Raw genomic sequence first — 16,711 nt, forward strand, 5'->3', positions numbered from 1 at the left:
GGTGGGCGGTGAACAGCCTGGCCATCAAGGCCTCAGGGCCGCCAACAAAGTGAAGAGGATGAAGAAGTTCCACTCTTCATGCCAACAACTGCAGAACCAATGCTTCCAGCAAACTATTTCGACCGGTGGAATCCCATTCGACAAGGCTTAAGCGTATTCCTGCCGCAACACTCGTGGATGTATCCCTCCGGATAGTCCTTGCGGTATTCATCAGTATCAATCAAGTCTTCTTGAAACTCATCAGCGAAGAAATCATCGTAGTCGGGCTCGCCACGTGGTTCTAACCCGCGACAAAGAGGCAGATCGGTCAGCTAGCTGATACTGATAAAGCATGTATGTTGGAATTATCCTACCCTCATGATAGCGACAGCTCTTGTTTGTATTCTCGGCCACGTCATATTCCTCTTCGCAATTGATGCAGTTCGCGTAGCGAGGCTTGAATCGTTTCTGGGGGTTATCAAAATCCGCGGTTGAAGCAGTGGACTCTTCTCGCTTTCTCTTGGTACTTGCCCCAGAGATCTGCGATTCAGTACCGGATTCTTCATCATCATAGCTGTCCTCGCCCTCGTCCTCGTCCTCGCTGCCATCGCCTTTGATTGAGATATCGTCATCGCTGGTGAAGACAGGAACCTTATCCTCCGGTACTAAAAGCTCGGAGGCAATGAGACTCTTTGCCTCAGGAATGGTGGCGCATAATCGAGTTATTATGCGCTGGAGATGCTCGGTGGAGGTATGCTCGATGGCGTAATGGAGCTGAATATCCGTCTCGGGGTAGAAGACCGTCATCCTTGCGCTATGGGTAGAATGGTGTACAAAGGCTTGAGGATTGGTGGGCAACGCAGAAAACCTGCTGTTTCATACACTTGAAGATGAGAATTGTTGTGACTCGCGCGAGTTGCTCCAGGTGCGACGCGAACGGGACACGCTACGTCGCGGCGGGAAAAAGCAATGCCAAAAGACCGGGGTCCCATTATCGCTATAGTGGAAGAGACGATACTTATAGCGAGGTTCGAAGGCGGAGAAGCTGTCAGCCTTCCGACAACCGAACTCGATCTGACCTGAGTCTTCTCTGACTAGGACTAGACACTTTCATGTACAAGTCATGGCAGCAACGATATTCAGACATCAAAACTCGCACGTTTGTAAGAGAATCTAAAGCCAATTCGCTTCACGGCACATTCAGCTTGTCTTCAGATCTTCCGTCTTCAGATCTTTCTGGCCAACCTTCGCTAGTCCCTTCAAGGTCGTCCCCTCGTGCAGAATGCTGGGGAAATGCCTCAACTTGAAGAAACTGAGAACTATACTCAGGGACGGAAAGATTGGCGCCTTCAGGTTATCTTGATCCCTGTCCATGTTGACATCATTTGGCCACGAGTGCAAATTATAGTTATACATCTTGCCTCGTATTCCACTATATCGGGGTTTTGACTACAGCTTACGGAACTAGGGCATGAACAGTTCATGTTTAGAGGAAGAGCGAGTCCCCTCTCTTCGCCATCTTCGGCTTTTTTGTCTAGGGCGAGGTACTAGCCCATCGGTGTCTCTATTTTGGAGCACATCGGCCAGAGTCAGCAGGTAAGTGGGCATTTAAATTCTCGCTGGAAGGCGCGAGGGATCGGTTGTTGCTGTTGTTGCTGTTGTTGCTGTTGTTGATGTCGGAAATCATAAATCTTTGATTACCTAGCAACCTTTCACAGGGAATCATTGGACACTATAGATACAAGAATCCCGAAGAACTGCCTCCTTTCTTTTAGTGCATAGGGGTTCGTTCCACCTCAGATCAAGGCGAAGGGTATCTATCTTATCCCTGGTTGAATGACGCTTGATTTTGCTTTTTCACTTCGGGTAATATGTATTTTTCAGAGTACAGGAGGGAGGACTAAGGGTTGTATGCAAGAGCGATTGAGAAGTATTACGCAATACGACCGCAGGATAAACGCCATGATTTTCCCTGCTTTTGCTACGTCAATTGCAATTCTCGATCCCTGCGAGGCGGAGCACTTGAGAGTGTAAGACAAAAAAAAAAGTAAAAAAGAAATGCTTTGAGGGCCGAGCGTGGATCGAACACGCGACCTCGAGATCTGCAATCTCTTGCTCATACCACTGAGCTACCGACCCTTTTGGAGCGAAAGTTAATGCCTTGATAAAAACTTGTTCCGCTTAGTACTGCTGCATTTTTTGAATTGTCTCTTTACTTGTGGCTAACATTTTCACCAAGTTACAGGTCACCGGAATATGAGAAATTTCTACCTCGACTTCCATATAGTCCTTGCTAGATTAAACCAGAGTAATCACGGAATGTGCAGTGCATGCCATTTGCGATGATGAAGGCATGATGTGGTGCGGAACGATATAGAATATGGGAAGATAACTGTAGTCTTGCGCTTCCGAGACGGCTTGTATGTGAAGGAGATTCTTTCTGCGTTGAGATTAAGTGACTTTGTGACTTTTTCATTGAAGAAAATTCATCGTACTGCTTACAATGTCCAAGTCCTCAGAGACGCTCACCTGGAAGAACAGCCTCTACAGCCCTCTTGGAGATATCCCAAGGCTGACACAGAAGTATCCACAGACTCTCAATTGGACTATGTGGCTCCCTTGTCTGTCGATGCTGGGGCCGGAATCTCTTTACTTATGGTTTCTCGTTTGGCAGCGCACTCTTTGCTCGGAACAGCAGTTGCGAGATCGCACTTTTCTGCGTCTCAGGTGTTCTCGTTACCATCCCGGGATTTCACCAGTTTTGGCCAAATTGTCAGCATCCGATGCATCTGATATTTCATGTGCATTCCTGAAAGGAAAAAGATCTCGTGATATAATAGGTACAGCTGCGGACACTTCATCCCTTGTGACCCTGTACTTTACCCGTCTCTATATCCAGTTTGTCTAGCATAGCCTCGTCTCCGCCGGCAGAGGTACGACTACAGCCCTTCATTGGCGCCTTAGCCGCCTTCAATTTCTTTAACGGTCATCTCATGGTCCTGTGGGGGCTATATCATTCTCTGGGATGCTATTGGGTCTATGCTGGTCAATGTGGCCAACGCCATGTCAATGCATGACGACTTTTCCACATCCAATAGCGTCATATACGGCGCCACGGTCACCAACCGCATCGGTAGGGATATATCTCATCGCCCCATTTGCCCTGGTCCGGTTCCTGATTCCACCCAAGGAGAATTTCAACACCATTGGCTCTAGCATGTGCGCGAGAGGCGAAGGACTTACCTTAATCTATCTACCGACAACTTCATTTTGCCGAATCTGGCACAGCACAGGATCCTGGCACTCTTTCCCTCGATGAATCATACGCAGATTCAGAGCCTGACATCCGGGATTAGGGCTAGCCTTTTGGTGAGCTTGAACCTCTCAGAATAGTAGCAGGCTTGAAGGCGATCGTAGGTGCAATCAACCGGGCTTTGATTGAGTTCTTGGCCTCTGGGTGCTTTTGTTTTGTTTTGACTCTGTTAATAGAGAGGAAGAAGATTAGGGTTCATTGTGCCGTGGTATAAGGCGGACGATAGGGCGGGCTTTTTTAGATAGTCATATTCTTAAAATATTGAAATGAATACATCTCCTTTCCTCGATGGTCTAACGGTCATGATTTCCGCTTGTCAATCCCACTCGGGAACAAGCGCGGGAGACCTGGGTTCGACTCCCAGTCGGGGAGATTTCTTTTTTGCTTCTTGGTTTCTTTTTCTATGCTCGCACCAGGAAATGATACGACAGACAGGAGCGCAGATTTTCTCAGTTCATGCAGTTGTCGGGAAATGCAGTGGTCTTCCCGAGACTCATAGACATCTCCCGATTTCACAACTTAAAAATCAACCTCTGTCTCTCAAAGAACTGTACATAACCACCAAGTTACAGAACAGCCCAAAACTTGATCTTACTCCTGCATGTTCTTGCTTATATCCGACAAAGTCACTACTGACATTACGGTGGTGCTGCCGAGGATGATTTGATGATTTGATTTGCGGGCTGCGTCTTGGGAGTCGGGGCAGGTCGGGAAGGGAACGGATATCAGGGTTGGTGAGTATCATACCGATTTGTGCTTTGCTAGCAAGAACTATGGGCCGTATATCCAATTTGGGGAGAGGGAAACCGGGGCTGGGTTTGTAGTTTGTTTCTGAGCATTTCCTATTGCAGGGTACATGATCTTTTCATCTGGTAGGGGCTATCTATGATTGTTATGACTCTAAATAAGGGTGGAATAAAACGGGAAGCCATATCAGGTGGCCTCATCACCGCTCACAGCTCGGTGATAATCCGAGACACTTATCAGGAATGGTGGAGGTCGACTAGACGCAAATCTAGTTATCGCCGTAGACATCACCTGCAGCATGAACCGCTGGGTCAGCCGGTCGTCACGGCTCAGCTTTTCACCATCCATAGCCGAGAACCACTTGTCCAGACCGATGTCCTTCAACCAGTTCAACGCGAACGACCCCACATGGACTTCGAAATCCACCAGCAGCTGGTAAAGCGGCGTCGGAGGAGGCACCGTCCGATACGCGAACTCCATCTCCTCTTTGGAAGGCGGAGAGCGGTCTTCGCTGCTGCCAACATTCAACCGAGTCACAATCGCATTGATCAACTGGTTCCCGAATTCGTTAGCCATGAGCCTGTCGGCCAGAATATACGCCTTGACAAGGTCTTTGAACTTGGAACTTGGGTTATAGGTTGAATGGTAAAGCCATGAGGAATACTCCCCGAACGTGCCGGGGTCGACGTCGGGAAGCCTGACAGTACGCTGCGTGCCTTCTTTCCATGTCCCCGCCAGTGCTTTGTCAAAAAACTCCGATGACGAGCGTGCTTTTCGTTCGGGGATTCGATACATCGTAGTACCGTGCAGGCCTACCAGTACTTTGATCAAAGTGGTGGATGGTTTGGGGCGCTTCGGTTGGCTGGTGTTTTTTGTGTGTGGTTAGCAATCTGTGGAACTGGGGACGAGGGGACGAGGGGACGAGGGGACGCTGCCATGCTCACATCCTGGCATTGTTCTGAGGAGGTGCCCGCTTCAGGTTTTTCTTTTGTGCTCTCTTGCTTGCCATTGAGGTCCAAGTTGGTGAAATAAATAACAGGGGTTAAGGATAATAAGGTCTAGCTTGTTGGGATAGTTGATGGTCGTTCAAGAAAGCAGTGATAGAAGACTAGTGCATTCCATTCCGCCTTTTCTTCAAGTCGATCTGGGAAGTTCATTTGAGAAGGAACGATCCTCTGCACTGTATCGATCTCCCACCCACCTATACTGATATTGGTTGCCTTACCTCTCAGGCCAGGTAGAACAGGATGATGGTTTCCGCGTCTCGTCTTCCGGTAAAGGGCCATTTTCCTATCGACTACCCAGTTTCACATCATACACATACTAGGTACTACGTATATATTCAACCTCCGACTGACTACCTCGCTTGATCCTTGGTCCTAGCCAATTTAAACCATCCTTCTTGAAGCACCCAGAGAACAGGCCTGGACCTCGAACATTCATCCACCGATGTCTCTACTCAGGCTTCTCACTGAAACTCTTGAAAAACTCGAGAACTCCTGTCACTGCATCCTCGGAAAAGAATAAGTCCTCCATCGCCGTGCTGCGCTCAATCAGATCTCGTCCTCGCGCTAGCATATCTTCCTCGTATTCCTCCAAAGCACGGCTCAACTCTTCTACACTCATAGTATCGAATCCCGCACCGACACCGCAATGCTTGACAATGCTATCAGCCAGCACGACAGAGTCATACAAGCTGCAATTCACCCCTTCTCCCACAAAGGGTGTCGAGACATGCGCTGCATCCCCCAGTAGCGTCACCCCGGGTGTCTTTCCACTCCAGCAAAGCTTCTCGGGCTCCATCCGATACAGCGGCCAGGCACGAAAGGGCCCCTCCGCGGTTTCGACAAACTCCCTCAGCTGCGGTCCCCATGTGGCGAAGTACTCGTCCGACGAGAGCAGCAGACTGCGCAATTGCTCGGTGCGGTTGTTGAGATCTTTGTCCCCAAAGGAGCTGTTGTTACACTCGCGGTGGTGATAAAAGTCCTCGGGGGCTTGCAGCCCTAAGTACACGCGATATGTGCCATTAAAGACCTGCTGTATGGCCAGCTTTTTATGATGCCCGGCTGCGAACATGCTTCCTGGTCCGACGAGCTCTTTGGCGGTGGCGTACCCAGGGTTGTCGTGTGATAAGCGGCCCTCGATGAACATCTTGCCTGAGTATACAGGCTCTGCTGTCGTGATCTGCATCGACGGTAGACTTACAGGTTAGAGGACTCTTCGACGAAAAAAAAAAGGGCATATCATCCGATTGGGAGGAGCTCTTGAATCCTCGAAAAACTCACCAAAGGACGGACTTTACTCCTAGCCCCGTCTGCCCCTACTACCAGCCGGAACCCAGACGCGATGGTCCCGTTCGTGAAATGAATGACTATATCACTAGCTTCACTAACAGCTTGGCTGCCATCGGTCTCTCTCCTTTCGGCGACTCTCACAGCATGACCCCACCGAATCTTGTGCGTGGGAATCGACTCCAGGAGCAGCTGACGGAGATGCAGACGGTCGATCTCAGGAGCATCCCTTTCCTGGTCATGGCGCATCGCCGTAGTTCCGTTCGGATAGATCATATGAAAGCACGAGGCATCCCAGCGGGCGAACCTGCTGAACTGATCGAATAGGTCGGCGCGGCGGAGCGCCACTTGACCTGAGGAGGGGCGGAGGTCAAGTGTGCCTCCTTGCTGCCACGGACCTGGAATGGCGGACTCATCGCGCTCGTATACGATGTAGTCGGTGATCCCGCTGATTTCGAGAAGGCGAGCGAAGAGTAGACCACTTGGCCCGCCGCCAATGATTGCAATGGATGGGTTTGAGTTCATGGCTTGGGTAAGAATGTTTGCGACGAAGAGAAAGTTCGAGGCGAGAAGTGTCTTCTGTCACAAGAAGATGCTCAACTGAATGATTATCGGCAATCTACTTCAGATACGCTGCCGTCGTAAGGCATACTTATAGCCGTCGTTGTCGCGATTCCGCATCTATGGAAGGGCCGCGGAGTTTCCGTTCAAGCGTTCTGATTGGCTCATTCCGGAGGTTCCGAACCAAAGGATGATCATCTCGGACTTTGCATTGCCGACGGCCATCATTTCTAACATTGAACTCTTAGTTTTGCTTCGAATTACCTGGAACAAAGGTGACAGGCTCGCTATTTTGAATCTCCTTCCGAGGCCGACCAACCAGGTGCTTTTACCATGCAACGCAGATTAGCCCAATTTGCGGTAAGCTGTATTATACTGTAGATTGACCGCCACCGGAACAATCGCCGCTGACATGCACAGTGTGACTTTTGCAGACAAAAGAAGCTAAAGTAAGCTTACATATATGCTCGCATGCTTTTAGAATCCTGACTAAAGGGAAGCAGATGTTCCCGGGAGCTGCCGAAATGCAATACTTGCAAGCCATGGCCAGGCGAGTGCATCTATTCGAGAGATACATTCGACGTCAAGTCAGTCCTGCACTATTGAGCCTATATAACATGGGGACTAATTACGAACACTGTCAAGCTCTTTGGGTAGTGGGTCAATTGATGAGCGTACCATAGAGAGCCGACTACAAGATCTTGAGCAGCTAGTGCAGCAACTGTCCAAATCCGTCGATAAAGCTTTACAAGTCATGGCCTCAGCACCCGCTCGTACAGATGATCTAAGACTATCATTTCAGGCTAACCAAAGAATCGTGGTTGAGAAGGATCGTACTAATCCGAAGCTCTACATCGGCCCGTCACATTCATTTTCGTTCTTGCAAGAGGCATCAGCAAGCATCGAAAAGATACCCCGACCACAGAGTAATGCTACTCACCAAAGCGCCCGCTCCGAGCTTCGATATTTGTCTGACCAGCTAGGTACGAGTCATGTTGAACAAATGGCTGAAGAAAGTGCAGCAGTTTTTCATGTGCCTTCCAGAGCAACGGGCTACCGAATGATCAGTCGTAGGGCTACCCGATTCGTGCTTCATACTTCGGGTTTGCAACTGACTTCCAACACGGGATAAACCAGGATTCTTTGAGATAGCAGACCTTGGCAACCCATTTTTCACCAGTCCGTCGGACGAAGTCATTATGCAAGTCGTCTTTGAACCACATAGGGTTCAAGAAAAGGCTTGGGTCGTCTACTTCAACTACATGCTGTTGGCGGCCGTATCCGTCGAGGTAGATAGCAAGGAGGTGGCAGTGTTACGTCAAAACGTGCACTTGGCCCTCAACAATAGCAGCATCTTCCTCGAACCGCGCGAGGTCAACGTGCAAGTACTGGCCTTTCTAGCTATGCATGGTGAGGACTACGCCGCGCCCAATACCTCGTGGATGCTGCTGGGGAGCGCATGCAGGCAGGCTGAAGCCCTGGGCATGCATATATCCAGTTCTCAAGGCTCGTTTGAATCGCGACAGCATCACTTGTGTCTCTTCTGGCTTCTCTTCCTGATGGACAAATCCTGCTCTCTTGCCTTCGGGCGCCCTGCCTTCTTGCCCACGGCTTTGTATCACCATGTCCCTCTGCCGGACGAAAGTACCTTACTCATGTTTCAGCCCCATACTCGTATGCACGGTACAGAGATCCCCCAACGAGTATCTCATTTCGGTGCACAGATGCTCCGTTGTTCTATAGAGCTAGCAAAGCTGATGGGGATCCTTGCGGATGTCCTTGCTACCGGTCACTCCACAATCTACCCACGCGCGGAACTACGTTCTAGGCTAAATGCTTGGTACTCGTACTCAAACCAGGTGGGTATCCACCCCATCTCTCCATTCAGAGGACTCCTCTCACCCCAATACAGCGTATGACAGAAACTCTGGAAGCTGAGAGAGCATCATCCACAGCCGACCAAGTCCGGGAAATGACCCTCGGCATCAACAGCATGAAGTTCCAGTACCTGCACGTGCTGGTCCTGCTACTAAAAGGTGAAGAGTCTTCGTCAAGTCTCCGTTTGTCATCTGCCCGTGAAGCCCTATCCCTTCTGACGTCGATGGTCTCCGGTTGGAATTCCGTATACAACGGTGTCACCTGGTAAAGTACACCTGATTCCTGCTTAAAATGGTGCTAATGAAACTAATCACTAACTGGAGGGAAAGGCACCTTCTCTACTATCCCTTCACCTCTTTCTTCGTCATTTTTGAGAACATCGTGCACCATCCAGGCCCGGTGACACCTACCGTTGAACACGATCTCAACCTCCTCGCGACAACGGTGACATATTTCGCAAGCATGCGCTCGCAGATGCGTCTCCTGGCGACGCTATGTACCAGGCTCGAGCACGTTGCGGCTACCTTCTTGCAGCTCGCGAGGAATGTTCACTCCACTTCCACTGGAACTGAAAATCCACCATACGAACAGCACGGTGACGAGCACCTTCAGATACATTTAGAAGAACTCAATGGTGCCAGCTACCTTGACTTGCTCCCGGCTGATATGGGGGCTTTGCCCGGGCATAGTCCTCTAGGTAAGGGTAAGGAGGCTCGCCGGACGTTCGATAGCATGTTTGATTGGTTCTCGTGGGATACGTATTATGGAGATTTGTAGGGGAGTATCTCTGCGGAAATGCTGTATAGCTATAGTCGTTGCTGGGTACGTGGATGACTATTTGATGCTGCTTGGAACTGTGTCACCGGATAAGCATTGTGTTCACGGGACGGGATGTTCATGTCGATTCCGCATGGACCAGTGATAACACATTCTGCGGGCTCGGTCATGTTTGAGCAGTTGCTCCAGTCCAGTCACTGTTGATAAAGGGTTGTTGCCAGTGTCCCCTTCTCCCGTGGCTGTTTGCTAATTGCGTCGGAAGGAATACTGGGGTCGTTCGTCGAGGAGGACAAGGTTACGTTCGCCAAACTTTGGCCATGCTAGTGGTGGAACCTGTTAAGCCAAGGGAAGCGGACTTCGGAGTATATCTTGAGGGGGCTTTCTAAACAGATCCTGTGACGAGGTTGGGGCACTTCTTGGGTGCCGTCAAAGCAGGAGAGGACTCAATATAGTTCAAAAACCTGGCGTTTCGTTGACGCAGTCAGCTAGCATGCAACAACCACCGTTGACATATTCCATGTCAGGCAAATTTGAACACCTGGGGTTATTTCCGCAGTTTGTCGAATAGCATCTGGAGACTATAGATACCAAGCCTGTCTTGGAAGATCACTTTACCTCCCAACAGAAACCACCTACCTCTACATCGATCCAGGATGGCAACAACAGACCAGTCGCAGGAGTCACTGACGCAGCCGGTACCTCCATTGCCGGAATCACCGCCAACAATATCCGACAAGGGCACCACACTTCGTGGTGCTCGTAAAACACAAACCTCCAAGAGCAAGGCTTCCGACAGCCCTTGGGACATCATCGTTCAATATCCCACGCAGCCTCCAAACCCCAACGAGCTGAAGTGGTGGAAGAACATCGCCCCGCTCATGGGCCGCCTCCTCCAAGTCGCACAATACCCTCTACCCCAACAGTACCACTACCTCCTCTTCCTCCGCAATCAGCTCGTACCCTTCCTAGGCCCGTACCCGCATCAATGGCGCAGCCTGCTAACCATTACGGGCCACCCATTCGAGATGAGCCTCAATTTCCAGGGCAATGGCTCCGCGTCGACCGTGCGTCTCACCATGGAACCCATTGGACCGATGACAGACACGGCCCATGACCGCTTCAATCAGGTGGCGGCCGCGCAAATATCCGCCCAGGTGGCAGCTCAGGGGCTGAAGGCCTTCGACATGGAGTTGCACCGGCAGATCATGGGCTACTTCGCCGTCTCCGGCGAGGAGGAGCAACGGCTCGTGCGCGACTACGCATTCAAGCCCCACTCGGTGCAAGGCACCTACTGCATCGGGTTTGATTTCCTGCCTGCCGGCACCATCGCAGCCAAGGGCTATGCGTTCCTGGGCGTCCGGTGGAAACTCGCCCCGGCGGCGCTGGGAGCCGCCGTTCTCGAGTGTCTGGCACGCATGTACGCGCGAACCGGGACCGGAAATGTGGCTGCGGCGCGGATGGCGGTCGAATATCTGGAGGCCGGCAATCATTTCACGGAATTCAACTTTCTAGGGTGGGATTATGCTGATGCGGCGACGTCAAGGTTGAAGCTCTACGGGATGTGTGGCGGCGAGAAGCCTCCAAGTCTGGAGAAGGCGGAGGATGTGTGGACGCTGGGGGGGAAAGCGCAGGGAGAATCGTGGTGTGAGAAGGGTCTCGAGCTGCTGCGTCGGCTGTGGGCGTATCTGGAGGAAGATGACGAGGCGGGAATGTGCAGCTGTGGACGCCACCTGGCTGGAAACTCAGAAGACGAGCAGGAAGCCCACCGGCAGAGTTGTTTGGCCAGGGAGCTCTTCGTCTTAGCTTGGAACTATGAGATCCATACGGATCGCGAGACGCCTCTCCCCAAGATGTACCTGTCGCTGCATCGGAAGAACGACTTATTTGCGGCCAGGGCTCTGGCCCGGTTTTTTCGGTCACTCGGTTGGGAGGATAAGGCGAATACTTACATCGATGACCTGCAGTATGTTTTGTGAGTATTCTCCTCTTCCTTTCCGCGATCACCTTTTTGTTTTTTTTTCTAACGGGGCTGGCAGTGCGCATGAGGATCTGAGCCGAACCACTCGGGTCCACAGCATCGTGTCCCTCGCGTATACGGAGGAGAAAGGAGCGTATGTGAGCATGTACTATCATTCCTGCTTGGAGTATGGGACTTCTCTGTTGGAGTAGTACTTTGATTTCTCGAATGGGGTGTTGAAGACTGTTTGAGCCGGGGGGTTAGGGAGCTTTGCGAATTTGAGGAGGGAGATGAATATGGCCGGGCGAGGCGAGCCGGAAGGCTTAAATGGGTGCCCGGTGGTTACTGCCAGGTCTTCAAGCACGGCAAAGTGGGCAAACACTCCATGCTTCCAGGTATCTTCGGCTAGTAGTACAGTGCTCGAGCATACCATTACATTACTTGAAGCTTTGTGTTGATCTACTGATATGCCCCGTCCAAATCCATCTTGACTAGCCCGCTAAAGCTCTCTTAGTCAACGTCACAAGTCTTGCCGTCGCAGTCTTCGCCGTGATGACCCGGTGTAGATAAAGCCTATGGCCCTCCACGTGTAGCCAAAGAGAGATAGATCGGTTATCACATTGTTGATCTTCTCAGTTTTCCAAGGGCCCAACCTTCACCTCTGTCCTTCGCTTCAGATCCTCGAATTCTCGAGCCTTATCTGCTGCGACCTGTCGTGCCTTGATCTTCTTGGCGAATCGCTTCTTGCCACCATGCCTCAGCTTCGTAATAATATCCGCCGCCTGCCCTCGAGTGATATCTGTAGCCGTGATTGTGCCGTCACGGATCTTAGCCTTGTTGAGCCTCTCGAGCTGCGGCGGCGTGGCCGGTTGCCGGCGCCATGGCTGATGGGCAGAGATGTATCGCTCCTCGAACTCGGCACCAGCGAATGTGTCCGCAGCGCGAACAGCCGCTTCAAAGCCCGCTACAGAGGCAATAAGACGAGGTCGGGCATATTTTTTAGTCTCTTGGGATGATCCGAATTGCAAAACATGGTGTACCGTCCATTTCTCGGGCTGCTGCTGCTCCGAATCTTTCTCAATGGTGAGCCATCCCGCTGTTCCAGAGAGAACGTATCGATTCTCGGCGACCCGGACCCAGGCGTAGCGGCTCAGAGAGCGAATGTGTCTATCGGACTTCATGTCATTGATGAGGTCATAAATCGTGTCGTATTTGGTGAAGGTGAGCTTGATGTCGCCCGATTGAGCAGGGTCCTCGGCATAGGGTTCCGAGAGTTTGGAGTCGGGCTGCTCTCGGTAATTGTTTTCGTCGTCTTTCTTCTCTTTGATATCCTTCACTTTTGTCTTCTCCAGTATTTCATCCGGGTGTAGTCCGAAAAGGGTCGGTGTAGAAATGACGCCAGTTTCGAGGGTGGCTACCATATCGATTATATGGCAGTCCTTCTTGCCAGGAAACAACCGCAGGCCTCTTCCAATCATCTGAATTAAGAGATTGCGAGAACGAGTCGGTCTTGCAAGTAGTACGCAGTCAATATTAGGAATATCAGTGCCCTCCGTGAAGAGTCCACAGTTCAGAAGCACCGGATACTCCAGGTTCCTAAAGCTGCGTAGTTGCTCATCGCGGACATCCTTAGGGGTTTGCGACGTGATATATCTTGCATCGATCCCCAGACTCCGGAATTTCGCGGTGAGCTCTTTAGTGTGCGCCAGGTCCACGCAGAACACCAAAGTAGACTTGCGGCCTTCTGCATTGGCTAGCCATGCTCGCACAGTAATGTCGTTGGTTCTATCCGTGTTGACTGCTTCGGAGAGGGAGCCGACGGCGAAATCGCCAAATCTGTCTTTTTTGACCCTCGCTAGGTCAACTTGCGAGCGAACGGTGGTGAACACGGCATTCGAAAGCCAGTTCTCATCAATCATATCCATATAATCCTTATGGTACACGATGTGATCAATGGCAGCGCCGAGCTTGAGGCCATCGAAGCGTGAGAACGTGGCCGACACCCCAACAAGAACGGGAGAGTTGGATGAAGGTTCGTTGAGGTCGAAATGAGCCAAGGCAGTGCGGTAGGTTGGCGCAACGATATGATGCGCCTCGTCGACCAGGATGAGCTTGAAATGTGCTGGATTGAATTTCTCGATCCGGTCCTTGGACGTCAGACTCCGCACCGACGCGATGATTATGTCCCCATGTCCTGTTGCCACGGTATTTCCCATCTCAATCTCGACGGTCCGATCAGGGTAGGCAAGTCGACAATGTCGGGCAGCTTGTTCAACGAGCTCCCTTCGATGGACGAGGATCAGCGCTTTGTCGTGCTTTCCATTGCGCGGCGGAACGCGTCCGATGAGCTGGGTGAAAATGACCTGAAGGCGCGTCAGTCAGTCGTGGCCCTCACTATAATCTCAATGCTTTTTTCCATACGAACCGTTTTGCCCGCGCCCGTGGCTAGTGAGATTCCCAGGCGCTTGTGACCTTGTTTCAGGTGATCCAATACCGACTGGATGCATTCCTCCTGGTAGTCCCGAAGGACAATCCCAGGCGGTTCGGGAGCTGCTGCTGCTGGTGCTTCATCCGCGTATGCTACAGCAGACCTGTAGCGCAGAGACGCGAGGCGTACATTGGGTTTCCAGGGAGCCCTCGGTATCCTCAACCCAATTGAAATGGGAATCGATCCCAATTTCCGGCGAATACGGTCCATTCAGATGCCATGGAGTGAAAGCGATAAACCTCCCGCGTTGAACCGAGAGACGCCTACGGAAAGAATTCCGGGCAATAAAAAGCTAAGTGTCTATCGGGTGGAAGCAAACAGTGCAAACAGGTTCTTATCAGAAATCTTCCCCGATAAAAAATAAAAGTCACCTTACCTTGTCTGTGTCCTCCACTCACCTAAAACTTTTATTGTTCCTCACCTTGGTTGCGCCGATGGTCATTCTATTGGTTTTCATGTAAAACTGGGGCGATGGTTCGGAATTCGTTTCACCTACGCATCCGGTGTGAGCTAGTCGATCATGAGCAATTCGATAGACGATGATCCATCGGACCCTGTTTGCAACACCGACGAGAACACCCGATCAGCATCATCATTGGATAATACGCATGATGAGAGAACCCACGCGGAGCCCTCCGGGGTAACACGTAAAAGTACCACACGAGCATCGGCTCTCGAGAACCTACAGTCCGCGCTTCCGCGAAATGCAGTGGATATCTACGCCGATGTGTTAAGACAACTTACCAATGATGACACGCCCGATCTTGCGGATCCCGACGCCGAGACATATAACTCTACGCAGAATGGAGTCGTGGTTTGGAATCCACAGGAGAAGGGGGTCTTATATCGCATCTTGGACCGGAAGGGCAGGGAAGGAATCCGCGAGGCTGCCCGCAGACTCGGCTCGAAGTCGGAAATCGAGGTGCAGGAACATCTCAGACTCTTACAGAACGGTCTGCAAAAGCGCCATATGAAGCAATCGCATAGCCGAACAATCATTTTGGCCGATGTTCCCGCTGCCACCGAGATCAGCAATCAATGTCACAGAACTCTGGATCATTATGCCGAATTACTGCGCTTGGAAGAGCAACAGGATGGGGATGTTGCCGGGAGGCTCCAGCATCACGATTTCTGGGTCGTCGATCATGAGAAAGCTCTGGAATTGGATCGTCGAGCCAGAACAGAAAAAGCCGACCGTCGAGCCAGAGCCGAAGACCCAGATTATCGAATCGCGAAAGATGAAAATACCGCTAATCAAAAGGCCGAGAATACAAACGGTCGGGCAGCAGAAGATCTAGGAACAGGGACTCTAGACGAGCAGCCCCATTCTCCGGATAAGGATGTTCACCACCGATCCAGTGTGCATCTCACGGCTAGCTTGTTCAAAATGGAGAACTGGGTTCATCTCTCGGAGCGATTTTTCATGAACTCTGGGGGCACACGTTTGGATGATAACTGGCGTAGTTTGTCCTTCGCAGATGAAACCCCGTCCCTGACGGCGGATGTGTTCGCTGACTTCTATGCATTGGCTGTGAGTCTAACGCGCCGCTTGGTACAGTCGTCCCTCTTCTTTGCGGATGCAAGGTTGCGAAAATCGCAGGATGACGGCCGGGAGAGGGCTCGCGAAGTTAGAACTCGCGATATCAGAACAGCATTGGATGTCTTGAACATGAAGCGAGATAGCTCTGAGTTTTGGGTTGGTCTTGCCCGGAGACTTTCCCTCGATGTTGTGGATAATCGACACGTGAAGGACTGGAAGTCAATACGGATGGACTATGACGAGGTAGAGAACATTCTATCTGGGAAGCTACCACTACCCTCCCAGTTGGACTCGATCGCGAGGAGCATCTCTAGGGGTGGAGATGGGAACCAGGTGGTTGACGACCAGGATTCGGACGCCGGTGACGATATCGAGCCCCCTCTCTATGGGCAGCCAATTCTACCAGAGTGCCTGGAGGAGAGTCCGGTTGACTCTGAGGACGAACATGCTGAATTTGTCGATCGGGAAGCAAGCCGTGCTGAAGAGTCTAGCCTTTGGGAGCTAGTCGGTCGGCCGCCTCCGCCTACTCCATTACATGGTCATGCCGGGACCGACGGGTCAAACGAGAGAGATCCTCGACAGATGAAGCCTGAACCTCGCAAAAGACCTATTGGGGAGCGGAAATCGATGGATGATCTATTCGATTGGCGGGATCGATTACACTACCGGAGCGAGTGGGAGGAATATGGTCACGATGCTTTTGACTTGCAGGACGAGATTCTTGAAAACAGGAATAAAAGACGATGTCTCGAGCAAGGGTATATGCAACCTTTTTCTTCGGGTTCTGCTGGGGTTGACGCAGGTCGAGTCAACACTGTTGCTCAGCATGATATCTCCCCTCCAGGCTCGAGTCCTGGAAGAGTTCGCGATGCTGACTTTGCTGGTATGGCTTTGGATGAGCTATTGCACGAGAAGTGAGGCGGGGGGGTTCGACTTGGCTTCTAATATGTAGCGTGTTTTGGATGGGTGATTTTTGTGTACATTATACCATTTTGCGATACCCAGCACGGAATATATTTTCAGATTCCCAAGCACTAGTACCACGAATACAATGCTTCTTCTATGGAACGCCACAATTAAGGTTGGCAGAACGATAAATAAAAGATTGACGTAATAAAGAAAGCAGTGGGATAGATTGCGTGATAAAAAAAAAACAAACAGAAACAATGATCAAGCTGAC

At 51.1% G+C, this 16,711-nt stretch overlaps 7 protein-coding genes and 2 non-coding genes across 9 annotated transcripts; 4 read left to right on the forward strand and 5 right to left on the reverse strand.

The window, feature by feature from the left end:
• Window positions 1–113: 113 nt before the first annotated feature.
• BO82DRAFT_393276 (uncharacterized protein) lies at window positions 114–786 on the reverse strand (the record flags this gene model as incomplete). Its single annotated transcript, XM_025638664.1, has 2 exons — window positions 114–280; window positions 354–786. 2 exons carry the CDS (start codon window positions 784–786, stop codon window positions 114–116), a joined length of 600 nt encoding a protein of 199 aa, XP_025490341.1.
• Window positions 787–2,045: 1,259 nt separating this feature from the next.
• BO82DRAFT_t219 lies at window positions 2,046–2,118 on the reverse strand. Its single transcript has one exon. It is a non-coding gene; the product is annotated as a tRNA-Cys (tRNA).
• A 1,456-nt stretch (window positions 2,119–3,574) lies between these two features.
• BO82DRAFT_t212 lies at window positions 3,575–3,664 on the forward strand. Its single transcript has one exon. It is a non-coding gene; the product is annotated as a tRNA-Asp (tRNA).
• A 561-nt stretch (window positions 3,665–4,225) lies between these two features.
• BO82DRAFT_418087 (BTB/POZ domain-containing protein) lies at window positions 4,226–5,048 on the reverse strand (the record flags this gene model as incomplete). Its single annotated transcript, XM_025640057.1, has 2 exons — window positions 4,226–4,901; window positions 4,984–5,048. The coding sequence occupies 2 exons, from the start codon at window positions 5,046–5,048 to the stop codon at window positions 4,226–4,228; spliced, it is 741 nt and encodes a 246-aa protein (XP_025490342.1).
• A 338-nt stretch (window positions 5,049–5,386) lies between these two features.
• BO82DRAFT_338684 (FAD-dependent oxidoreductase) lies at window positions 5,387–6,919 on the reverse strand. Its single transcript, XM_025633445.1, has 2 exons — window positions 6,325–6,919; window positions 5,387–6,223 (listed from the first exon to the last, which is right to left on the reverse strand). The coding sequence occupies exons 1-2, from the start codon at window positions 6,853–6,855 to the stop codon at window positions 5,495–5,497; spliced, it is 1,260 nt and encodes a 419-aa protein (XP_025490343.1). The 5' UTR covers window positions 6,856–6,919; the 3' UTR covers window positions 5,387–5,494.
• Window positions 6,920–7,224: 305 nt separating this feature from the next.
• BO82DRAFT_375816 (fungal specific transcription factor domain-containing protein) lies at window positions 7,225–9,546 on the forward strand (the record flags this gene model as incomplete). Its single annotated transcript, XM_025637499.1, has 6 exons — window positions 7,225–7,251; window positions 7,387–7,478; window positions 7,537–7,961; window positions 8,029–8,750; window positions 8,804–9,033; window positions 9,099–9,546. The coding sequence occupies 6 exons, from the start codon at window positions 7,225–7,227 to the stop codon at window positions 9,544–9,546; spliced, it is 1,944 nt and encodes a 647-aa protein (XP_025490344.1).
• Window positions 9,547–10,199: 653 nt separating this feature from the next.
• BO82DRAFT_418093 (aromatic prenyltransferase) lies at window positions 10,200–12,036 on the forward strand (the record flags this gene model as incomplete). Its single annotated transcript, XM_025640058.1, has 4 exons — window positions 10,200–10,241; window positions 10,326–11,257; window positions 11,333–11,518; window positions 11,583–12,036. 4 exons carry the CDS (start codon window positions 10,200–10,202, stop codon window positions 11,713–11,715), a joined length of 1,293 nt encoding a protein of 430 aa, XP_025490345.1. The 3' UTR covers window positions 11,716–12,036.
• On the reverse strand, window positions 11,748–14,237 carry BO82DRAFT_313447 (DEAD/DEAH box helicase). Its single transcript, XM_025632480.1, has 2 exons — window positions 13,929–14,237; window positions 11,748–13,866 (listed from the first exon to the last, which is right to left on the reverse strand). The coding sequence occupies exons 1-2, from the start codon at window positions 14,199–14,201 to the stop codon at window positions 12,136–12,138; spliced, it is 2,004 nt and encodes a 667-aa protein (XP_025490346.1). The 5' UTR covers window positions 14,202–14,237; the 3' UTR covers window positions 11,748–12,135.
• Window positions 14,238–14,389: 152 nt separating this feature from the next.
• On the forward strand, window positions 14,390–16,587 carry BO82DRAFT_355715 (uncharacterized protein). Its single transcript, XM_025635527.1, has one exon. It carries the CDS (start codon window positions 14,512–14,514, stop codon window positions 16,447–16,449), a length of 1,938 nt encoding a protein of 645 aa, XP_025490347.1. The 5' UTR covers window positions 14,390–14,511; the 3' UTR covers window positions 16,450–16,587.
• The last annotated feature ends 124 nt before the right edge of the window (window positions 16,588–16,711 follow it).

The sequence above is a fragment of the Aspergillus uvarum genome (genome assembly GCF_003184745.1).
Source record: "Aspergillus uvarum CBS 121591 unplaced genomic scaffold BO82scaffold_39, whole genome shotgun sequence".
In the NCBI taxonomy this organism is placed as follows: Eukaryota; Fungi; Ascomycota; class Eurotiomycetes; order Eurotiales; family Aspergillaceae; genus Aspergillus; species Aspergillus uvarum.